The 24679-nt window shown below is 42.5% G+C and overlaps 2 protein-coding genes across 8 annotated transcripts in view; both read right to left on the bottom strand.

Annotated features, from left to right (window-relative positions):
* The window catches only part of ZNF438 (zinc finger protein 438), a 185082-nt gene extending 171988 nt beyond the window's left edge, over nucleotides 1–13094 (bottom strand). For 2 of the 7 annotated variants that reach the window (XM_065921222.1, XM_065921226.1), the window contains exon 1: nucleotides 12657–13094. The gene's annotated coding sequence lies outside the window, so the exon portion shown is untranslated. Of the gene's footprint in view, nucleotides 1–958; nucleotides 994–12040; nucleotides 12461–12520; nucleotides 12574–12656 lie in introns of those variants that run through there. The other 5 variants (XM_065921223.1, XM_065921227.1, XM_065921225.1 and 2 more) reach the window with 4 other exon arrangements.
* The window catches only part of LOC136157125 (craniofacial development protein 2-like), a gene marked incomplete at its 3' end in the record, with an annotated part of 95640 nt that continues 79894 nt past the window's right edge, over nucleotides 8934–24679 (bottom strand). Inside the window, 1 exon segment of the mRNA XM_065919148.1 lies at nucleotides 8934–9114. Within this exon segment, the coding sequence (XP_065775220.1) occupies nucleotides 8934–9114 (181 nt within the window).

Genomic DNA, 24679 nt, shown 5'->3' with positions numbered 1-24679 from the left:
TTTTCCGTGCAATAAATGAATCAAATGACCTCAGCTCTCCAAAGAACTAAAAGCAGTTCAACAACATCTTTTGTTCAAGTCAGGTGTTTGCCATTTACAACTACTACTTCAATTTCTAAAGCAACAGGAAAAAGAGAAAAAGAAAGCAAGCTATACACTGCAGGGTTTCTCAACATCAGCAGTGTCGACATTTTAACTCAGATAATTTTTAAAAAAAAGAAGCCCTTTTTACTTTATTTTAGTTGTACGGGGTCTTCATTGTGGCTTGTGAACTTGGCCGCCCCGTTGCACATGGGCTCTTAGTTCCCAGACCAGGGATTGAACCCCATCCCCTGCATTGGAAGGTAGATTCTTAATCCCTGGACCACGAGGGAAGTTCCTAACCTAAATAGTTTTTTGATGTTGGGGTCGCCCTGGGTACCGTAGGTTATCGAGGTGTTTCCCTGGCCTGCACTAACTAGATGCCAGGAGCAATGTGCCCCCATCCCCACCCCACCAACACACACGCATTTGGGACAACTAAAAATGCCTCCAGCCTTTGCAAATGTCCCCAGGGTGGGTTGGGGGAAGGTACAAAATCATCCCCAGCTGAGGTTCACTGAGCTATAGCCTCATTACAACATTCCAGTAATTATTTCATATCTGGGGCTTCCCTTGTGGCTCAGCTGGTAAAGAATCCGCCTGCAATACGGGAGACGCAGGTTCGATCCCTGGGTTCGGAAGATGCCCTGGAGAAGGGAAAGGCTACCCACTCCAGTATCCTGGCCTGGAGAATTCCATGGACTGTATAGTCCATGGGGTTGCAAAGAGTGGGACACGACTGAGTGACTTTTACTTTCACTCTCACTCTCTCTTTCTCTCAGGTCAGTTCAGTCGCTCAGTCGTGTCCCACTCTTTGAGACCCCATGAACCACAGCACACCAGGCCTCCCTGTCCATCACCAACTCCCAGAGATTACCCAAACTCATGTCCATTCTGTGATGCCATCCAACCATCTCATCCTCTGTCGTCCCCTTCTCCTGCCTTCAATCTTTCCCAGCATCAGGGTCTTTTCAAATGAGTCATCTCTTCAAATCAGGTGGCCAAAGTATTGCAGTTTCAGCTTCAACATCAGGCCTTCCAATGAACACCCGGGACTGATCTCCTTTAGGATGGACTGGTTGGATCTTCTTTCAGTCCAAGGAACTCTCAAGAGTCTTCTCCAACACCACAGTTCAAAAGCATCAATTCTTCAGCGCTCAGCTTTCTTTATAGTCCAACTCTCACATCCATACATGACTACTGGAAAAACCATAGCCTTGACTACACAGACCTTTGTTGACAAAGTAATGTCTCTGCTTTTTAATACACTCTCTAGGTTGGTCATAACTTTCCTTCCAAGGAGTAAGCATCTTTTAATTTCATGGCTGCAGTCACCATCTGCAGAGCTCTTGGAGCCCCCAAAAATAAAGTCAGCCACTGTTTCCCCATTTATTTGCCATGAAGTGACGGGACCAGATGCCATGATCTTAGTTTTCTGAATGTTGAGCTTTAAGCCAACATTTTCACTCCCCTCTTTCACATTCATCAAGAGGCTCTTCAGTTCTTCACTTTCTGTCATAAGGGTGGTGTCATCTGCATATCTGAGGTTATTGATATTTCTCCCAGCAATCTTGATTCCAGCTTGTGCTTCATCCAACCCAGCGTTTCTCATGATGTACTCTGTATATAAGTTAAATAAGCAGGGTGACAATATACAGCCTTGACGTACTCCTTTTCCTACTTGGAACCAGTCTGTTCTTCCATGTCCAGTTCTAACTGCTGCTTCTGACCTGCATACAAGTTTCTCAAGAGGCAGGTCAGGTATTCCCATCTCTTTCAGAATTTTCCACAGTTTATTGTGATCCACACAGTCAAAGGCTTTGACACAGTCAATAAAACAGAAACAGATGACTTTCTGGTACTCTCTTGCTTTTTCGATGATCCAACAGATGCTGGCAATTTGATCTCTGGTTCCTCTGCCTTTCCTAAAACCAGCTTGAACATCTAGGAGTTCACGGTGCATGTATTGCTGAAACCTGGCTTGGAGAATTTTGAGCATTACTTTACTAGCGTGTGAGATGAGTGCAATTGTGCGGCAGTTTGAACATTCTTTGGGGTTGCCCTTCTTTGGGACTGGAGTGAAAACCAACCTTTTCCGGTCCTGTGGCCACTCCTGAGTTTTCCAAATTTGTTGACATATTGAGTGCAGCACTTTCACAGCATCATCTTTCAGGATTTGAAACAGCTCAACTGGAATTCCATCACCTCCACTAGCTTTGTTCGTAATTATGCTTCCTAAGGCCCACTTGACTTCACATTCCAGGATGTCTGGCTCTAGGTGAATGATCACACCATCATCATTATCTCAGTCATGAAGATATTTTTTGTACAGTTCTTCTGCATATTCTTGCCATCTCTTCCTAATATCTTCTGCTTCTGTTAAGTCCATACCTTTTCTGTCCTTCACTGAGCCCATCATTGCATGAAATGTTCCCTTGGTATCTCTAATTTTCTTGAAGAGATCTCTAGTCTTTCCATTCTATTGTTTTCCTCTATTTCTTTGCACTGATCACTGAGGAAGGCTTTCTTATCTCTCCTTGCTATTCTTTGGAACTCTGCATTCAAATGGGTATATCTTTCCTTTTCTCCTTTGCTTTTCACTTCTCTTCTTTTCATAGCTATTTGTTAAGACCTCCTCAGACAGCCATTTTGTTTTTTTGCATTTCTTTTTCTTGGGCATGGTCTTAATCCCTGTTTTCTGTACAATGTCATGAACCTCCATCCATAGTTCATCAGGCACTCTGTCTATCAGATCTAGTCCCTTAAATCTATTTCTCACTTCCACTGTATAATCATAAGAGATTTAATTTAGGTCATACGTGAATAGTCTAGTGGTTTTCCCCACTTTCTTCAATTTAAGTCTGAATTTGGCAATAAGGAGTTCATGATCTGAGTCACAGTCAGCTCCTGGTCTTGTTTCTGCTGACTGTATACAGCTTCTCCATCTTTGGCTGTAAAGAATATAATCAATCTGATTTCAGTGTTGGCCATCTGGTGATGTCCATGTGCAGAGTCTTCTCTTGTGTTGTTGGAAGAAGGTGTTTGCTATTATCAGTGCATTCTCTTGGCAGAACTCTGTTAACCTTTGCCCGGCTTCATTCTGTACTCCAAGGTCAAATTTGCCCGTTACTCCAAGGTGTTTCTTGACTTCCTACTTTTGCATTCCAGTCCCCTATAATGAAAAGGACATCTTTTTGAGGTGTTAGTTCTAAAAGGTCTTGTAGGTCTTCATAGAACCATTCAACTTCAGCTTCTTCAGCATTACTGATCAGGGCATAGACTTGGATTATCGTAATATTGAATGGTTTGCCTTGGAAATGAATAGAGATCATTCTGTCATTTCAGAGACTGCATCTAAGTATTGCATTTCAGACTCTTTTATTGACCATGACGGCTATTCCATTTCTTCTAAGGGATTCCTGCCCACAGTAGTAGATAATGGTCATCTAAGTTAAATTCACCCATTCCAGTCCACTTTAGTTCACTGATTCCTAGAAGGTCGATGTTCACTCTTGCCATCTCCTGTTTGACCACTTGCAATTTGCCTTGATTCATGGACCTAACATTCCAGGTTCCTATGCAATATTTCTGTTTATAGTATCAGACCTTGCTTCTATCACCAGTCACATCCACAACTGGGTGTTGTTTTTGCTTTGGCTCTATCCCTTCATTCTTTCTGGATTTATTTCTCCACTGATCTCCAGTGGCATATCGGGCACCCACCGACCTGGGGAGTTCCTCTTTCAGTGTCCTATCTTTTTGCCTTTTCATACTGTTCATGGGGTTCTCAAGGCAAGAATACTGAAGTGGTTTGCCATTCCCTTCTCCAGTGGACCACATTCTGAGACTGATGGATTAGAGTGCAGTTGGGAGCTAACAGTTTTGCAGTATAAGAGCTCAGTAAAAGAATGCTGTCTATAGGAGAATTATAGGTACAGGAGGGAGTTATAGTTTAATTCTCTTCCATCAACATGCTCTGTTTTTGCTTAATTCTAAGAATTTCCTTCTTAGAAGTTCTTTTGGGGTAACAACTTAGTTAACCATTCACCAAAGTTTAGTCTCTACCAGACTTACTAATTATTATTCATTAGTGATTATATGGAAAAAAAATCATGCCTCAAGATTTCTAAGCAATCAAATATGAAATGAATCAAAATTAAGTGCTATTTATCTATCTAAATTATTAAACATTGTCAAAGATTTAAAATATTAAGTAAAAGTACACAAATTAGTATTCAGCTAATTATTATAGATATTTAATACATATATATTGATGGTAAAATGCAAAAAGAAACCATAAGAAGTAGAATTTTGAGAATTATATTAAATGCCTAGTATACACCATCACTAGGTGTGACACATGGTTTTCTACAAGAAATAATTTCCATATACTTACATTGGTACTTATAACATAGTAGTGAAAGTGTCAGTCACTCAGTCATGTCAGACTCTTTGTGACTCCACAGATTATAGCCCAAAAGACTCCTCTAACCATGGACTTCTCCAGGAAAGAATACTGGAGTGGGTAGCCACTGCCTTTTCCAGGGGATCTTCCCAACCAAGGGCTCGAACCTGGGTCTCACGCACTGCAGATTTTTTACCATCTGAACCACCAGAGATGCCCGTTAATTTTGCCTAGGTAAATATATATTCACCTGATCAGTGTGAGAGTGACTTCTGTTGTCATCAAACACAAGAGCTGACCACCACTCCCCCTCTGCTGGGAGCTACCTGATACAAATAACCATCAGCCTGCTCTCTGGGGCTGCCCAGGTGGTACTAGTGGTAAAGAACCTGCCTGCCTAATGCAGGAGATGTAAGACATGCAGGTTCTATCCCTGAGTCAGGAAGATCCCCTGGACAAGGGCATGGCAACCCATTCCAATATTCCTGCCTGGAGAATCTCAAGAACAGAGGAACCTTGGTAGTTACAGTCCATGGGCTCACAAAGAGTTGGACACAACTGAAGCAACTTAGCATGCACCCACAGCCTGCTCTCCCAGAGCCTGAACTCAAAAAATGACAAAGCATGAGTCATCAGTATGTCACTGTAGACACAATTCTACTTTATATCATATCTAATATTCTAAAGGAAGCTACTGCAATTGTGGTAAAAATAATAATAATAATAATAATGTCAACTCCACTAAATTTAGAGACACTGCAATAGCAGAGTTAAAATTCTGTGAGCTGCAACATGAAATAGCATATCTTTCACTTTAAAACTTGTGGCAGGTTCCTGTTTAGAGTTCTGGTAGACTTCGTTGTTCAGATCAACTCTGCTGCTGAAAGCTAAAAAAGCTAAACAAAATATAATTGTACATGTTGTAACAGAAAAGCTCAGAAATTAATCATGAAATCTATAATGGTGTAAATTTATATAATCTTTCATAGTTTGAATTTGAAATATGCATATTAGGAAGTAATACAATTGTGATAAATGTGTGTAGGTTATAGTATGCCCTGAAAGAGATTCATGGAAATAAGATACCTATTTTTGTGTGTATTGTTCAAATTCCTATGTTTCCACATTGTTCCACATATAAGAGATGTAATCTATAATTCTGTTCATGACAAATATCACCAGATTCTCTTTCTCAGACAAAAAAATATAACCCAATGTTAAAGAGGATCAGCAGAGAAACTCAAACTTACTCCAATGTGCAGAACTTTGGCACAATTCACTGAAATCCGTGGAAACCTGCCTAAATACTTCACACAACCCCTCTGTGGTCCTCTATTATGCAAGCTGCAACATTTCAGGCCAACTCCTTTATTCACTAGTGAGCCCTGTCAACACTGAAGTAATAGAACTGGAAAAACTCATCACTCCACCGTGATATTCAAATATCAAATTGTATTTCATTTGGCAATAATTACACAGTTGCCAAATAAAACTAACGTAAATATAGTACACTAGACAAGGCTTTGAGTCATTCTTTTCTTGAAACAGACTCCTGGGGAGCCTCGAATTGATCCTGTGATTGCTGAGGCATTCCTTCTCTCCTCTGACCCCTTCCCGCCCCACCCCTCACGCATGTTCCAGGATGAACTCATCGGCATGCATTTCTGCATTTAGCCTCCTCTAGTTGTATTCCCACAGGTCCTTCCTCATACTCTGCTCCTCCAGAGGAGAGCTATGTTTTATTCATTTCTGAACTCCTCACACCTAGCCAATGTTCTGCATATAAAGTCATCCCTAATATCTACTCCACAGCAGGGACTAGAGACAGAGAAGGAGAAGAAATACAGACCTCACCCTCTGGAAACTCACAGAAAGGGAATATGGGATACGGGCTGCCTGAACAGAATCAAGTAATGAAAGGCCAGTTAGCCTGTGTTTCTTTCTCCTCTTCTTCTCAACGCTTGCTGTTGTTGTTCAGTTGCTAAGTCCTGTCCAACTCTTTGAGATGCCATGAACTACAGCACACCAGGTTTCCCAGTCCTTCACTATCTCCCAGAGTTTGCTCAAACTCCTGTCCAGTAAGTGACGCCATCTAACAATCTCATCCTCTGTCACCCCCTTCTCCTCCTGCCCTCAATCTTTTTTCCCCAGCATCATGGTCTTTTCCAGTGAGTTGGCTCTTTGCATCAGGTGGCCAAAGTACTATGGATTCAGCATCAGCATCAGTCCTTCCAATGAATATTCTGGGTTGATTTCCTTTAGGATTGACTGGTTTGATCTTCTTGCTGTCCAAGGGACTCTCAAGAGTCTTCTCCAGCACCACAGTTGGAAAGCATCAATTCTTCAGCACTCAGCCTTCTTTATGGGCCAACTCTCACATTCATACATGACTACAGGAAAAATGATAGATTTGATTTTATGTATCTTTGTCATCAAAGTGATGGTTCTGCTTTATAATACGCTGTCTAGATTTCTCATAGCTTTTCTTCCAAGATGCAAGTGTCTTTTTTGATTTCAAGGCTGCAGTCACCATCCACAGTGATTTTGGAGCCCAAGAAAATAAAGTGTTACTGTTTCCACTTTTTCCCCATCTACTTGCTATGAAGTGATGGGACTTGATGCCATGACCTTAATTTTTTGAATGTTGAGTTTTAAGCTGAGTTTTTTTACTCTCCTCTTTCACCCTCATCTAGAGGCTATTTAGTTCCTCTTCACTTTCTGCCATTAGATTGGTTCAGTTCAGTTCAGTCATTCAGTCGTGTCCAATTCTTTGCCTGGTAGGCTGCAGTCCATGGGGTCGCTAGGAGTCGGACACAACTGTGCAACTTCACTTTCACTTTTCACTTTCATGCATCGGAGAAGGAAACGGCAACGCACTCCAGTGTTCTTGCCCAGAGAATCCCAGGGACAGGGAAGTCTGATGGGCTGCTGTCTGTGGGGTCACACAGAGTCAGACATGACTGAAGTGACTTAACAGCAGCAGCATGTGAGCACAATTGTACAGTAGTTTGAATGTTCTTTGGCATTGCCCTTCTTTGGGATTGGAATGAAAACTAACCTTTTCCAGTCCTGTGGCCACTCCTGAGTTTTACAAATTTGCTCATATATTGAGTGCAGCACTTTTAACAGCATCATATTTTAGAATTTGAAATAGCTCAGCTGGAATTTCATCACCTCCACTAGCTTTGTTTGTAGTAAGGCTTCCTAAGGCCCACTTGACTTCACATTCCAGGATGTTTGGCTCTAGGTGAGTGGTCACATCATCATGGTCATCTGGGTCATTAAGACCCTTTTTTTTATAGTTCCTCTGTGTATTCTTTTCCTTTTTTTTTTTTTTTTTTTGAAGTAAACTCAATTTTTATTCTTCTATATAAAACATAGATATAAGCATAAAATCTCCTTAAAGAGCTTGCAACCCTGAGGCAATGTCCTTGCGTATATAAAGTATGTAGCAATAGCAAATGAAATCTGAGCTCCAGGAATGAAAATGGACTTCAAAAACATAATTTAATATTTATGCAATTGCACACATACCAATAGTATTCTATGCATCATCTAGTCTCTGAATCCAACTACAACAACTGCCTTGCAGTTTGCACACTGGACAGTCTGACTCCCTACATATATTCCATCATACACAATGCCTCCTTTCCAACTGAAATTTAATAAATTAACATGGGATTTACATATAGGGATTTCTATATGGTGAGTGCATTGCCAGAAAGCATAACCAGTTTTTGACAACAGCATCTTCCCACATAAAAACTTTGGCCCTCAGAGGGAAGTTGATGCCATCTGACTACAGTAACCTTGAGGGGGGAAGGTCCTTGAGGGTCCCCTGGGATCCTCCAGAGGTGAGGTGTTTCATATAACCTGAGGGCTGTATCAAGGGTCCTCTGTGTATTCCTATCACCTCTTCTTAATCTCTTTTGCTTCTATTAGCGCCTTTACAGTGCCCATCTTTGCATGAAATGTTCCCTTGGTGGTGGTGGTTATTGTTCAGTCACTCAGTTGGGTCTGACTCTTTGTGACCCCATGGACTGCAGCATGCCAGGCTTTCCTGTCCTTTGGTATCTCCAATTTTCTTGAAGAGATCACTAGTTTCTCCCATTCTATTGTTTCCCTGTTTCTTTGCATTGTTCACTGTAAGAAGGCTTTCTTATCTCTCCTTGCTATTCTCTGGTACCCTGCATTCAGCTGAGTATATCTTTCCCTTTCTCCTTTGCTTTTGTTTCTCTTTTCTCAGCTATTTCTAAGGCTTCCTCAGATAACCACTTTGCCTTCTTGCATTTTTTTTTTCTTGGGGATAGTTTTGGTCACTGCCTCCTGTACAATAAACCTCTGTCCATGGTTCTTCAGGCACTCTGTCTACCAGATCTAATCCCTTGAATCTATTCGTCACCTCCACTGTATGATCACAAGGGATTTGATTTAGGTCATACCTGAATGGTCTAGTGGTTTTCCCTACTTTCTTCAACTTAAGCCTGAATTTTGTAATAAGGAGTTCATGATCTGAGCCACAGTCATGTCCAGGTCTTGTTTTAGCTAACTGTATAGAGCTTCTCCATCTTTGGCTGCAAAGAATATAATCAATCTGACTTTGGTATTGACCATCTGGTGATGTCCATGTGTAGAGCTGTCTCATGTTGTTGGAGAGGGTGTTCCCTATGACCAGTGCATTCTCTTGGCAAAACTCTGTTAGCCTTTGCCCTGTTTCATTTTACTCCAACGCCAAACTTGCCTGTTTCTCCAGGTATCTCCTGACTTCTTACTTTTGCATCCCAATCCCCTATGATGAAAAGGACATCTTTTTTTGGTGATAGTTCTAGAAGGTCTTATAGATCTTCCCAGAATCAAATCGTTCAACTTCAGCTTCTTCGGCATTAATGGTTGGGGCATAGCCTTGGATTAATGTGATGTTGAATAAACACAATGAGGAACAAAAGCAGACTTTCTTTTCAGAAATACAAATGTGTATCTTCAACCCTGACCATTCTTCTGAGTTCCATATTCCTACATCCAAGAGCCTGTTCAATGTGTCAATCTGGTGGGAGTTACAGGGATGAACTGCACGGATTCTAAAACAAGACCACCTGGGTCTGAATCCCAGCTCCATCACTCCCAAGCTAGGAGACAGTAGGCTTCTTTTGTGGCTCCTCCACACACACAACTGTCGTAAGAATTATATGGATGCACATGTGTAAAGGTGCTTAAAACCCAGCCAAGCACACAGTTCATACTGACATGGAGCTTACTGCCATTACCAGCACTGGGACTGCTGTTACTATGTCTGCATGCAAGTTCATGCTATGTCGCTTCAGTCATGTCCAACTCTTTGCAACACTCTGGACTGCAGCCCTCCAGGCTCCTCTGTCCATGGGATTCTCCAGGCAAGAATACTGGAGAAAGGTTGCCATCCCATCCTCCAGAGGATCTTCCCAATTCAGGAAATCAAACCCACATCTCTTACATTTCCTGCACTGGCCGGCGGGTTCTTTACCACTAGTGCCACCTGGGAAGCCTGTTACTGTGTCTATGGAGCATCTATAACTTGCCCAAAACAGAATTCATGGCTGTCCTCCCAAACCCCTTCCTCCCTTCTCAGAAAACAGCACCATTATCCATCCAGCTGTTTCAGCCTAAAACCAGAGAAATCATTACTTCTCCTTCTTCTCACACTTCAGCTTCTAGCATCAAAAGTATACTGACTTTGACCATATACCATCATCCCGCCAACTATCTCCCCTAGCCCAAACCCCTGCCATCTCTCCCCAGGCGACAGTAAGAAACGCCCATCTCCCCACTTTCAATACTCCCCACTTCACAGCCCTACTGCTAATTCTCCCTCCAAGAAAACTGCAATCAGATGCTATTCCCTTGATGCAAGGCTCCCTCTAGTTTCCCATCACATTCAGAGTAGCATCTTCACACACCCTTGCCCCCTTAGCCCACAAGGGTCCCCCTAGTTGCTGGCCCTCCAGTATCACTTGCCACCACCTTCTCCCTTCCTTGCCTTGTTCTAAACACTCTCCCCTTGCCATGTCTTGGCCACCTCAGACCACTGCTGTTGCTCCTGTCACAAGACAGTACCATACAATCCTCTGAAGTCTGGACTCAGAGGTCGAGCTACCCACATTCAAATACTGTCCCTATCACATTTAGCTCTGTCTGCAAGCACACAGTTGTTCAGCTGTGTCCGACTCTTTGCAACCCCATGGACTGCAGTCCCCCAGGCTCCACTGTCCATGGAATTTTCCAGGCAAGAATACTGGAGTGGGCTTCCATTTCCTACTCCAAGGGATCTTCCCAACCCAAGCATAAGAACCCACATCTCCTGCATTGGTAGACGGGTTCTTTATCACTGAGCCACGTGGGAAGCCATGAGCATATCCCTAATATTTCTGTGCACCGGTATCCTCATCTATAATAAAAAATGGAGATATGAACACACACCTCAGAAGTTTGTAAAAATCTAATTTAGTGTTTAGAAGAATGCCTCACATAGTTAGCTCTAGGTTAGGGTTTACTGCTAAGATTATGCCTGCCTGAAAATTTCTTACCTCAGGTTCTTCCTCTCACTTCCATCAATTCAAAGCCACCTCCTCTGAAATTTATTCCCTGATGGACCCCATGTCAAACAACCTGCCCTGTACTCCCACTGTTGTTCTTATCTTCCTTGACTTCACTGCACTTACCACCATCTGAAATAACATTATGTACTTATTCTTTGATGCCTGATACCCCCCTGGACCATGAGCTCCACCAGGTTGGCGACTTTGTCTACTTGCTGCTCTATCTGTAGTTCTGACTCAGAACCTGACTTTGAAAATACACATCTCCTATACAGGTCAGTGGACCAGCCGGAGTTTCTTAATAACAATACTTAGACAGCCTTTCATTTTCATGATTGCGTCTGAGCCTCAAAAAAGAAACAGTACATATACTATCATCTCCCATTTTAGGGAGAAAAAGAAAGTTCCCAGCTTGGGTGACTTCTCTTTGGACACAAGCTAGTAACAGAAACAAAAATCAGAACCCTTGCTTTCTAAGGCTCTTCAAACTTGGATGGAAGTGTATTGGGCCCCTGAGCTGAATTTACAGAAGTGTTTTGTATTCAACTTCCTGAATAAATACACCCTAGGGGCGCCCAATAGTCTTCCTTTCAAAGTTCTTAACAAACACTTGCTCCTGAATTTGAGAAGTATCACAGTATACACTAACTCATCAAAAATGCACCAACCTCTGGCAAGCCAAGAAAGTCAAGCAGTAACATATGATAAGGTGATATTCCAAACTGACAGATCAACAATCCCTAAAACACAGTGTGTCTGTGTTGAGTATACTGTGCTCATTCCAGGGCGCTTTCTCTACAACACCAGACAAGAGGGCGTTTTAATTGCTGAGAACATTGTGATACTGATACCAGTGATTTCTTGACCCCTGTCCACCAAGCTCAGAGACAAGAATTCAGATCTGTGATCCGGTTCAAGTGTTGTCCGTGATTAGATGGGCGGAAGGAGGAGAGAAGGCAAAATTTTGAAAACATTCTCCTACCTACAAGACCTCTGTCAGGGCCGCTGGTCACCACATTCTCAGAATAACCGACTGGCTTAAGTCTTCTCCTGGCAAGGTTACCTCTCACAACGCTCCCGGCCCTGGGAAATGCCCATTAGGGAGGTCAGAGACCTTTATGCCTTCATTTTACACAAAAAAAGGAAACTGAGGCAGCAAGTGGCCATCCCTGCAGCTCGCCCTCAGCTATCTGGAAGCTGCGGGGACCCCAAAGGAAGCCCAGATGTGCGGGGGTCTCTGCAGGAACCCTGCACCGCTGACTCAACATGTCAAACTCCAGGGCAGATGGAATTCAGTCCTCTCTACGAGGAAGAAAGAAAAGAGGCTCTTCCCTTGGACTCCCCATTCTCTGGCCTCCACTGTGGTCCCAAGGGAGACCGTGCGCGTCTCCCAGGGCGCGGCCTCGCCTCTCACTGCCGCCCAGCCTGCCACGGAGAGTGCGCTCCCGCCCCGGGCGGGTACCTGTCCCGTCACCGCGTTCGGCGGCTCCCCGGACCGCCCCAGGGGCGGAACCCAAGGCCACCACCGACTCGTGGGGTGCGGACAGCTGGGCGAGCCCCGGAGGCCCAAGCAGCTTCAGGAATCCTCAGAAACTTACAGTTTTCCTACCGCGTACGCGTCACGGCGAGGTGACGTCAGAGGACCCGGCGCCTGGGCAGGCCAGGCCGCGGGGCACCGCCCCCCGCGCAAAGGCGGGAGACACGCCCCTTCCTCAACGGCCCCGCCCCACCGCGGGGCCCTGGGTGCGGAGCAGGCGCAGACTGCCCGCCTGGCTGCCTCCGGGAGGGCTTCCCAAACCAGGCCGCCGAGGGCGGGGGCTGCTTGAGAGAGCTGTGCTCTAGCCGTGGGGCCGGGGGCGAGGCAACAATGGGAGTGGGCAAAGACCCTGGGAACACAGCAAACAGGGTGTCGCCAAGGGGCTGGGCGCCAGAGTTGTGAAGTAAATTTTCCACAGACTTTGCCTTTCTTCCCTCACGTGTTCGTTAAAAGTTCTCCACGTGCGGAAGCAGTCATTTGTTCTCCATCAGGTGCTGCGGCCCCCTTCGCCGGGAGCGCTCAGGTCTCCCACCAGCCCTTGCTCCTATGCCGCCCCGCCCCGACTCCGCCCCAAGGGTTCGGCCCCGCCCATGCAGAGTATGCTCCTCCCCAACCGGACCACCCCCTCCGTTGGCCCCGCCCCCTGGGGTCCGCCCTTCCGGCTCCAACTGGAGGCAGGACCGGCGCCGCGCGACCCCGCCCTGTTCGAGCGGCTGTTCTGACGTTTTCCTGGAGTTTTTAGTCTTTCCCTTTCCTACTAGATTTCCAACTTTTGCACAGGTTCCACTATTTTGTCTTTAACAGACGATGATCTGTATAAACAAAATATTTACGCGTCTTCGCTCGTGTAAACTTTCCACCTCTTCCTCACCTGGTGACATTTTCCTGCGCCAACCCGGGTCTCTGCTATTTTATGCTCTTTTCTGGTTAAAAGATGGCTTAGTCAAAGGAAAACTGAAGGCTCGAAGAACCGACAGCAATATATTAAACATTTATTTCTGCCTTGTATGATTTTTCTATTAGTCTTACAGTCAGAAAGAAAAATAACACTTTATACTAAAAAGTGGCTCAAACAACAACGTCTTGGGGAGAAATAAAGAATGGGGAAAAGAGGTCTTGGAAGTAGATGCCACGGAGGAAGTACTGAAGAGAGAAAGGATCACTTTTTAAAACTTGGAATCACGACAAATAGCTAGATCAAGCGTGAAATTTTGCCAGACAGCTCCAGTGTAAATAAAACCTGAAACAATGGTTTGTTTACACTCTCATTGAAAATACTGTAGTATTTTCATAGGAAAGAGTGATGACGATGACGGGGACTGTTAGCCTTTAACTCTTGACATCTGGGCTGGTTAAAAGTAAACGTATTATTCAGGAAAAATACACTTAAGTAATTAAAGTTTAGAAAAGTTTCTGACTTGGATATTATTTGTATGGTTTACCTTACTATATCATACAAAGTTTTAATTGGGCTTCCCTGGTAGCTCAGACAGTAGAGAATCTGCCTGCAATGCAGGAGCAGGGACCCATGTTCGATCCCTGGGTCAGGAAGATCCCCTGGAGAAGGGAATGGCAACTCACTCCAGTATTCTTGCCTGGAGAATTCCATGGACAGAGGACCGTGGCCGGGTGTAGTTCATGCGGTCGCCAAGAGTCAGAAACGACTAAGGGACTAAAATACACAAGTTTAAATGATCACTATCGTAACATGAAAGAAATTTATAAAGTTTGTAGATAGAAATTTTAACAAAAATAAGGTTTTTGTTCTGTGGTGCAGAGTTATAGAAAAATTAGCACTTTTCAAAATTCCACATATTACAAAAAATCTAAAATTCTACATATTGAAAAAATAGCAATATTTGTATTTTTCCTTGTTAAACAACAATTTAAGAAAACTTTCAGGTGTTAATTTCATTAATTACATGCTTATAAAATGTTTTATGTATATCATCCCAAAATTGGAATTCTTTTCTTTTTCATTTATTTTTATTAGTTGGAGGCTAATTACTTTACAATATTGTAGTGGTTTTTGCCATACGTTGACATGAATCAGCCATGGATTTACATGTATTCCCCATTCCGATCCCCCATCCCACCTCCCTCCCCACCCCATCCCTCTGGGTCTTCCCAGTGCACCAGCCCGGAGCACTTGTCTCGTGCATCCAACCTGGGCTGGTGATCTGCTTCACCCTTGATAATATACATGTTTCAATGCTGTTCTCTCTAAACATCCCACCCTCGCCTTCTCCCACAGAGTCCAAAAGTCTGTTCTGTATATCTGTGTCTCCTTTTCTGTTTTGCATATAGGGTTATCGTTACCATCTTTCTAAATTCTAAAGGAAGCTGTGGTACATATACACCATGGAATATTACTCAGGCATTAAAAAGAATTCATTTGAATCAGTTCTAATGAGATGGATGAAACTGGAGCCCATTATACAGAGTGAAGTAAGCCAGAAAGATAAAGACCAATACAGTATACTAACGCATATATATGGAATTCTTTTTTAATGAGATTCTAGATACACCTATGGGCATGTACCATGTAAACATCATCTGTCTTGATGGAGCGGAAATGATCGAGAAGACATACCAAATGCACTAAAAATATTACAATACAAAATACCTTTGTTCTTCTGTCCATGGAATTTTCCAGGCAAGAAGACTGGCGTGGGTTGCCACTTCCTTCTCCTGACCCAGGGATTGAACCTAAGTCTCCTGTGTCTCTTGCAATGGCAAGCAGATTCTTTACCACTGTGCCAGGTGGGAAGCCCATCTCTTAAAAAAAAGATCTAGTCTCTCTTCAAGTCAACTTCTATTATTGATTGCCTCTGGTAATAACTGCCAGCCTTTCTTGGCACTTAGATCTAAATCACTGGTCAGCACTCTATGTGAAATCTTTATTTACTATTCACAAAACCTCTTCAATCTAGGTACTATTTTTACTTGTTTAAAGATGAGGGTAAAAGTGAGGTTGAGTATTTGCCTCAGGTCACAAGCTTAAAGTTATCTGACTCCCAATTTCAGCGTTAAATATTTTCCTGGAGAAATCCAAGGAGGGGAGGATATATGTATATGTGTGGCTGGTTCACTTTGTTGTATAGCAGAAGCTAACCCAACACTGTGATGTTGAGTTCAGGCAATTTGTAATCAGTTAAAGCATTATAATAAGGCAAAATTAAAGTTAGATTTTAAAATCTGATTTCACAAACTCAGATCCAGTTGCATCTAGGCCTAAAACCTGAGATAGGGCTTAGCTCACTGAGGTGTTCCATTTGGTTCGATTTAAATATTTTTAAATTTTTGAATTGATATCAGAAGATAACATTTAAAAAGCAAGTCTTGGGACTTCCCTGGTGGTCCAGTGGCTGAAACTCTGCACTCCCAATGCAAGGGGTCCAGGGTTCGCCCTTTGGGTCAGAGAACTAGACCCCATATACTGAAACTAAGAAAGAGCCCACCTGCCACAAGGAAGGTCAAAGATACTACATGCCATAACTAAGACCCAGCACAGCCAATTAAAATAAATTACTTAAAAATTTTAATTATCAGAAAATTTAAAAAGAAAAATAAAAGCAAATATTTTGACTTCTTCCAAAAAAATCAAAGGCTCTGATGATGTTAATCCCCCAGTCAACCCAGTTCGAAGACATATAGATGGTTCCTGTTTTCTCATTGCCTCACTTGGTTGCTATTTAACCTACCACATGGCCCTGAAGACACTTGAGTTTATGAAGATCTTGAGAGTGAAGGGCTTGATCATTTAAGTCTTTAGCTTAAGAAAGATACTGCTGTTGTTACTGCTGTTGTTCAGTTGCTAAGTCATGTCTGACTTTTTGTGACCCCCATGAACTGCAGTATGCCAAACCTCCCTGTCTCTCAGTATCCTGGAGTTAAGAAAGACCATAAAACCTGCAAAATAAGCAACTTTGCTCAGAAATCCTGTAATGCTCTAAGTGAATTAATAATTTTCAATAGCTATATTTTTTTCATTGTGTCTGTATGTGTCTTCTAGAGAATAAACTTTTTGTACATTAGAGAGTTTTCCAAAAAGATACATCTTTTTGGTATTTAAACAGCAACAAAAAATACTTAAGAAAAATTGAAGTGCAAAATAGAAGGCTGGGTGCACACTATGGCCGGGCGTATGTGACTGTGGTCTTGATTGCATTCACAGAAGGCACAGGCTTACCCAGCAGAGAGTCACAGAAGTTTCTTTCCTTCCCTTGGCCTCTGTTCTCAGGTAGCAACATGGGAAAAGGAAAATTAATTATCTTGTTAATTATCACATTCACATTTTGTTCTATACCACAAATGGTAGTCTCGTCACCTTTAAGTTATACTTAAAAGTGAGCTTTGAGGCTGTATAGAATGTGGGTATTTAATTAGTCTATTATTTGGGAGAGGTTCTTTTGTCTAGTCATATGGTCAAAGTGAAAAGTGAAGTCAGCCGTGTCCGACTCTTTGCAACCCCATGAACTGTAGTCTACCAGGCTCCTCCTTCCATGGGATTTTCCAGGCAAGAATACTGGAGTGGGTTGTCATTTCCTTCTCCAGAAGATCTTCCCAACTCAGGGATATGACCCTGGGTCTCCTGCACTGTAGGCAGATGCTTTACCATCTGAGCCAACAGGGAAGTCAATCATATGGTAAGTACTGCCATTGACATTAGTCAGGATCAGATAATGACTGCCATTGACATTAGTCAGGATTAGGTATGGTTGCAAGATAAAACCCCTGATATAACAGGTTTAAACAAGTCTGAAGATTATCTCTTAAGGTGTAAAAATGTCTAGACGTAGGTAGTCCAGTGGGACCAGTTCACCCATGCTGGTGACAGGGATTCAGGCTTTTCACATTTTGTTGCTCAGTCATACTTAACCTACATTCCCAAAGTTATCATCCAAAATGGCAGCCAGGCTACAGGACTGCCCCCCCCCCACCTCCCTGCCAGTTGGCAGGAAGAAAATTCAGAATATACAGCAGTTATACTCATAAAGGTCATTTTTCCCAAGAAGATTTTCTCAGCTAATTAAGCAACTAGACTGATAATTTCTCAATTCAATTAAAACCTACTTATAATAGATGTCAATCATTGAAATACTTTAAAATGCATTCATGGTATATGCATTCCCAACATGTCTATTATCATCATTGTTCTTAAATCTAGGGACAGTGATTCTCCACCTTGATGACATTTGAAAGCTGTGTAAACTTTAAAATGTAAAGCAGGGGGGGCTTCCCCGAGTGGTCTAGTGGTAAATAATCCACCTGCCAATGCAGGAGACACAGGTTTGATCTCTGATCTGGGAAGATCCTACATGCCACAGAGCAACTAAGCCTGTGGACCACAGCTATTGAGCACGTGCTCCAGAGCCTGGGAACTACAACTATTGAACCCACTTGCCACAACTACTAAAGTCTGCATGCTAGAGCCCATGCTCATGACAGCACACTGCAAAGAAGAGCAGCCCCCACTTGACATAACTAGAGAAAAGGCCCACCCAGCAACAAAGATCCATCACAGGCAAAAACGAGTAAATAAATAAAATTATTAAAATATAAAGCAGAGATGTCCCTGATGGTCCAGTGGTTAAGACTCTGCACTTCTACTGAAGGGGGCAAGGGTTCAATCCCTGCTGAGGGAAACTAAGATCCCGCATGCCACTAGGCCAAATGAGAATGAAAATAAATAGATAATAAAATGTAAAGCACTTCTCAGGTGATGCAGCTGGTCCAGGATCCATGTTTGAAGAACAGTTGCAAAGGCAAAAGAGGGACTGACAGTTGGGGAGCTTGAGGGGAGCTTTTGGGGGGGATCCACATGAGTTGTAGGTTGCATTAATGGCTTGCCTATACACAGGGCCCCAAGGAGTATGTGTGTTCAAGGAAGCTAGGTGTTTCAATTTGGAAATATCTAGCTAACCCATTTAACCCCAGGATTAAACTTGGGTTAAACTTGATCCAGAGGCATGAGGCTTTATATCTGTGAAAGGAATGCACAGACCTATGGGCAGGGGTGACCAGGTGTGGCAGCCACATGGCACTGAAGTCTAGAGAGGTGCTCCCCCATTGTTTTGTGGTTTGTGTACAACCCAAGGGAAGGAATAGGAACCAGGAAAGTAGATTGATGGTAGTATTTTCTGCCTCTCTAGGGTAGAAGCTAAGTCAGATTGAATTTAATTTAGAAAAATTAAAGAAATGTGGTAGTTCTTGTGAATTGGGTATCATGGGACTAAATTATGGATGTGACAAAAGTTGAAATATGTGCAGGAAATACCCTGTTGTTGTTGTCCAGTCGCTCACTCATGTCCAACTCTTCGGGACCCCAGGGACTGCAGCACACCAGGCCTCCCTGTCCGTCACCAACTCCCAGAGTTTGCTCAAACTCTTGTCCATTGTGGACAAGGTAATGGCAACCCACTCCAGTATTCTTGCCTGGAAAATCCCATAGATGGAGGAGCCTGGTAGGCTGCAGTCCATGGGGTCGCTAAGAGTTGGACACGACTGAGCGACTTCACTCTCACTTTTCATTTTCACGCATTGGAGAAGGAAACGGCAGCCCACTCCAGTGTTCTTGCCTGGAGAATCCCAGGGATAGGGGAGCCTGGTGGGCTGCCATCTATGGGGGTTGCACAGAGTTGGACACGACTGAAGCGACTTAGCAGCAGCAGCAGCAGCATGTCCATTGAGTTGATGATGCCATCCAACCGTCTCATCCTCTGTCATCCCCTTCTACTCCTGTTTCAATCTTTCCCAGCAGTAGGGTCTGTTCCAATGAGTCAGCTCTTCACATCAGGTGGCCAAAGTATTGGCGCTTCAGTTTCAGCATCAGTCCTTCCAATGACTATTCAGGGTTGATTTCCTTTAGGACTGACTGGTTTGATCTCCTTTCTGTCCAAAAGACTCTCAAGAGTCTTCCCCAGCACCACAGTTGGAAAGCATCAATCCTTCGGCACTCAGCCTTTTTTATTGTCCAGCTCTCGCATCTGTACATAACTACTGGGAAAACCACAGCTTTGACTACACGGACCTTTGTTGACAAAGTAATGTCTCTGCTCTTTAATACACTGTCTAAATTTGTCATTGCTTCTGTACCAGGGAGCAAGCGCCTTTTAATTTCATGGCTGCAGTCACCATCTACAGTGATTTTGGAACACGCCCCCACCCCGCCAAAAAATTAAGTCTGTCACTGTTTCCATTGTTTCCTCATCTATTTGCATGAAGTGATGGGACCAGATGCCATGATCTTCATTTTTTGAATGCTGCATTTTAAGTCAGCTTTTTCACTCTCCTCTTTCACCTTCATCAAGAGGCTCTTTAATTCCTCTTCATTTTCTGCCATAAAGTGAAAGTGAAAGTTGCTCAGTCATGTTCGACTCTTTGCGACCCCATGACTGTACAGTCCATGGAATTCTCCAGGCCAGAATAGTGGAGTGGGTACTGGTTCCTTTCTCCAGTGGATCTTCCCAACCCAGGGATCAAACCGGGGTCTCCTGCACTGCAGGAGGATTCTTTACTAGCTGAGCTACCAAGGAATCCCCTTCTGCCATAAGGGTGGTGTCATCTGCATATCTGAGATCATTGATATTTCTCCCCACAATCTTGATTCCAGCTTGTACTTCATCAGCGTTTTGAATGATGTACTCTGCATATAAGTTAAATAAGTTGGTTGACAATATACAGCCTTGATGTACTCCTTTCCAAATTTTGAACCAGTCTAGTTCTAATTGTTGCTTGTTGACCTGAATACAGGTTTCTCAAGAGATAGGTAAAGTGGTCTGATATCCCCATCTCTTTAAGAATTTTCCCCAATTTGTTGTGATCCACACAGTCAAAAGCTTTAGTGTAGTCAATGAAGCAAAAGTAGAAATAACCTATAAGGGAAAAGAATCTTAACTTATATAACTGAATTACTTTGCTGTAACAACTGAAATTAAAACAACATTGTAAATCAGTTATATTTCAACTTTTAAAAGTCCATAGGCAGCATATTAAAAAGCAGAGGCATTACTTTGCCAACAAAGGTCCGTCTAGTCAAGGCTATGGTATTTCCAGTAGTCATGCATGGATGTGAGAGTTGGATTATAAAGAAAGCTAAGCGCCAAAGAATTGATGCTTTTGAACTGTGGTGTTGGAGAAGACTCCTCAGAGTCCCTTGGACTGCAAGGAGATCCAACCAGTCCATCCTAAAGGAAAACTCAATCCTGAGCGTTCATTGGGAGGACTGATATTGAAGCTGAAACTCCAATACTTTGGCCACCTGATTGAAAAGTTGACTCATTTGAAAAGACCCTGATGCTGGGAAAAATTGAAGGCAGGAGGAGAAGGGGACAACAGAGGATGAGATGGTTGGATGGCATCACCGACTCAATGGACATGAGTTTGGGTAAACTCCGGGAGTTGGTCATGGACAGGGAGCCCTGGCGTGCTGCTGTCCATGGGGTCATAAAAAGTCAGACACGACTGAGTAACTGAACTGAACTGAACCGAAAAACCCTGCAGTGAATTCTGTGACACATCACTTAGCTCCCTCTTTAGGAGAAGGCAATGGCACCCCACTCAAGTACTCTTGCCTGGGAAATCCCATGGACGGAGGACCCTGGTAGGCTACAGTCCATGGGGTCACAAAGAGTCAGACACAACTGAGCGACTTTCATTTTCACTTTTCACTTTCATGCACTGGAGAAGGAAATGGCAACCCACTCCAGTATTCTTGCCTGGAGAATCCCAGGGATGGGAGTCTGGTGGGCTGCCGTCTATGTGGTGGCACAGACACGACTGAAGTGACTTAGCAGCAGCAGCAGGATGGAGACACTCATCCAGCTGCCAGACATGCGAGCTTGGGATGGATCCCAGCTGTATCCCTCACCTGGAATTGCCCTTACCTGCAGGAATCAGTCTTGCTCAAGCCTAGTCTTCTCCTTGGGGACAGCTTATATCCCATGACTTCTTATTGTGAGTGAGGAGGTCTGGCCACCTGGTAGGACTAAGACTCCATGCTTCCAATGCAGAAGGTGCAGGTTTGACCCCTGGTCAGGGAACTGAGACCCTACATATCATGGGGCATGGCAAAAAAATTTTAAAACAAAAAGATGTGATAACCCTGAATGGGCATTTCAGCTCCCGAACTCCCCATGGGTCAATTGCAGCCTGGGATGAATCTGCTTGGCTCCTCAACACCCCCTCTTCCCATCCCTCCTCCACTTCACTCTCTTACAGGTGCAGTTCCCCAGCTGAATGCTGCATGCGAATCTCAGGGTTCGGGTGGCTATTTCTTAGGGGAGTCTATCTCTGGTCATTTTAAAGCTGATTATGTCATTCCTCTGCTTAAAATTCTTTGCCTCTAGACTATTTAGTCCCTGCAGTGGTTAAGACTCCACACTTCCACTGCAGGGGGCACAGGTTCAATCCCTGGTTGGGGAATCAATATTCACATGCCACGTGATGAAGCCAAAAAATATATATTTTTAAAGCATTAACTCTAATTTGGCCTACAAAGGCTTTCCTAGGCTGGCTCCAATCCACCTCTCTGTCCTCAGTTTGCTCTGTCCCCACTGACTCGGACCTTCGGACAACATGTATCTGTATCCTCAAGCTCTCCAGATTCCTTCTTTGGGTGTGATCATCTCTCTTCCCAAGATAAATATCCCACCTTCTGCTTATCCTTCTGTTCTGCTTTGGATCAGATGTCAGCTCCTCTGAGAAGTCTTCTCATTGTTTCCCCAACACCACCATGCAACCCTTGATGAAAATTTACCATCTAGTCTTGAAACTTACTTGTTTTCTTTATTTGACCCTCCTACTAAATTGTGAGTTCCTCTAGGCAAAGACTAAATTCTGGGTCTGTATGCCATCGTCAGTGGATTTTAGATTTTCAACACATTTTTGGTGAATGAATGAATAATAAATACAAGGATAACCCAGGCACTGTAAAAAGCAAAGTATTAAACATTAAAAAATTTTTGCTATACTTGGTTCTTGGCATCTTCTATTTAGAATATAATGTATTTCTTTAGCAGAATCTATAATTTTTTAAAAATCTTTTTTAGTGTGTGTGTTCTAGACAGCCTTGTGGACCAGTAAAACAAATTGAGGCAAACACTTGAAGGTGAAATGAAATCCAAACCTCAGATCTGTACAGTTAGTTTTATATTTGTAAAAAAGAATTGGGGCGGAATGGTATGGAAATGCCAGCGATTTCAGGAGAAGGGGTGATGGCAGAGAGTGTCCATTAAAAGTTGGTTGGCTGGTAAGAGACTAGAAATTTTCCTCCCATTCCCAAGAGGCTTATTTTTTATCTTTCTTTTTCACATGGTAAAGTGGTGAATTAAACTGCAAAGTTAATTCTTGTCGCTAAGAAAGGGATTGGAAATGTATTAATTAAGGATTGCTGAGCATTTAAATTTTATTCATGAAAATGAAAACTTTTACATAATTAAACAATTGTTTGTTCTCTTTTACAGCTTTATGTTATTATAATATTATAATTTAACATCAATAGTTTAGACTCTTAGGTTCCAGAGACTTGGATGACTGTTTTAAAGTAAGAGCTATGTTTATTGATATATTTGATTTTGTGAATCATGATCCTGGAGTTCCCTTGAGAGATGATGTTCTCTTTTCTCCAAAGATGAAGTCGTTAACAGGATGAGATCTTATCTTGCAGGAAACCATGAATTCACTGTAGGGAAGAAGGATTTGGATTTTGCTCTGGTAGAACATGAAGTACATTTTGAAATCTTTACTGTCTCTTTCAAGGATTTATCTTATGCATGAAAATAATCTTTAGCCTTTTTCAAAACACATGAATCTATCTTTATGGAAATTGAACAGTTGTTCTGCATGAAAACCTAAGAAAAACAAAATTATTTCTTTCTGGTAAGGTAAAAACAAGGTAAAAAAGAAAAAAAGTATTGTATCTCTGACTCAAAAAGTCAGTATTTAAAGATTATGTCAAAATCCTTATGTTAAAACAGTAACGCAGTCATTGAAAAAGTTGGAATTGTTGTCTTCTTTACAAGTAAATGTTGAGATTGTAGATTCTACATTGTGAAAATGGAATCTGAAAATAAGGTTCTAAACAACTGAAAACTAAAGAATATGTTTCTTTCCCCAAATTTGCCTCACCTCTTAACACTGAGTTTGGATTCCCTGCTACTTTCAGTAACTAAGCTATTCTAACTCCCAGATAACATTAAAAATATAACTGCATGGAAAGGAAATAACTTTGGAAGTTAGGGGGCTTCAAGCAAAACTAAATTGTAGTGCTTCAAATGACACCAATAATGAGAGGGTTTTTTTCAATTAAATCCTGGGTTTTTTGTTAACAGAATAAAAGTTTTAGTTTTTTATATATGGACAGAGAAAATATGTGTATAAACCCACACTGTCCTCTCATCACCTTGATGGACAGAGATTGTTATTAATAAGAGTGTAATACAGGCATCCAGAGAGTCTGGAATTCTGTCTCTGTTAAGATTTAGAGCCTGCCAGTGGGTAGCAGCTGTTTTAAATTTAAGAGGACAGGAGTGAGTTAGCGACATTTTGTGAGAAATAAATGAGCCCTCAGCACAACCAGTTGCTGGTAAATTCAGAAAATGATAAACATTTTTCCTTGAGCAAGAAAGCAAGATTGGAACCACACCTGCAAAGATTTATTTTCAAAACAGAGAAGATGTTGCTGTGCAACTGAAATATTCCATTGTCACCCTTTCCCCCCAATTCTTCCTACAGGATCGTCTCCTGACTTCAATCGCTCTCATAAAATCTGGAAAGTTTTGATGATAATAAAACAAAACTCAAGACTTCTCAGCTGAAAAGTATCCACTTTGATTTTAAACACTAAGTCAATTAACATTTGCCCAACATAATTTTTTTCTTTTGGTCTATGCTCTTTTTTTTTCTCCTGTGAAAATAGCATCAACATTTTAAAAAGAGTGAAATAACAAAAATAAAAAGACAGTAAAAAACAATCCAAAACTGTACAGAAAACTGAACAGTTCTTAAACCACACAATGAAGGGGCTACTAACATCAGATTAAAAATAGATAGTATGTCTTATGTTTAATCCTGTGATTAGCA

This window comes from Muntiacus reevesi, chromosome 2, assembly GCF_963930625.1.
Source record: "Muntiacus reevesi chromosome 2, mMunRee1.1, whole genome shotgun sequence".
NCBI lineage: Eukaryota > Metazoa > Chordata > Mammalia > Artiodactyla > Cervidae > Muntiacus > Muntiacus reevesi.
This window is presented reverse-complemented; position numbering and strand designations above follow the sequence as displayed.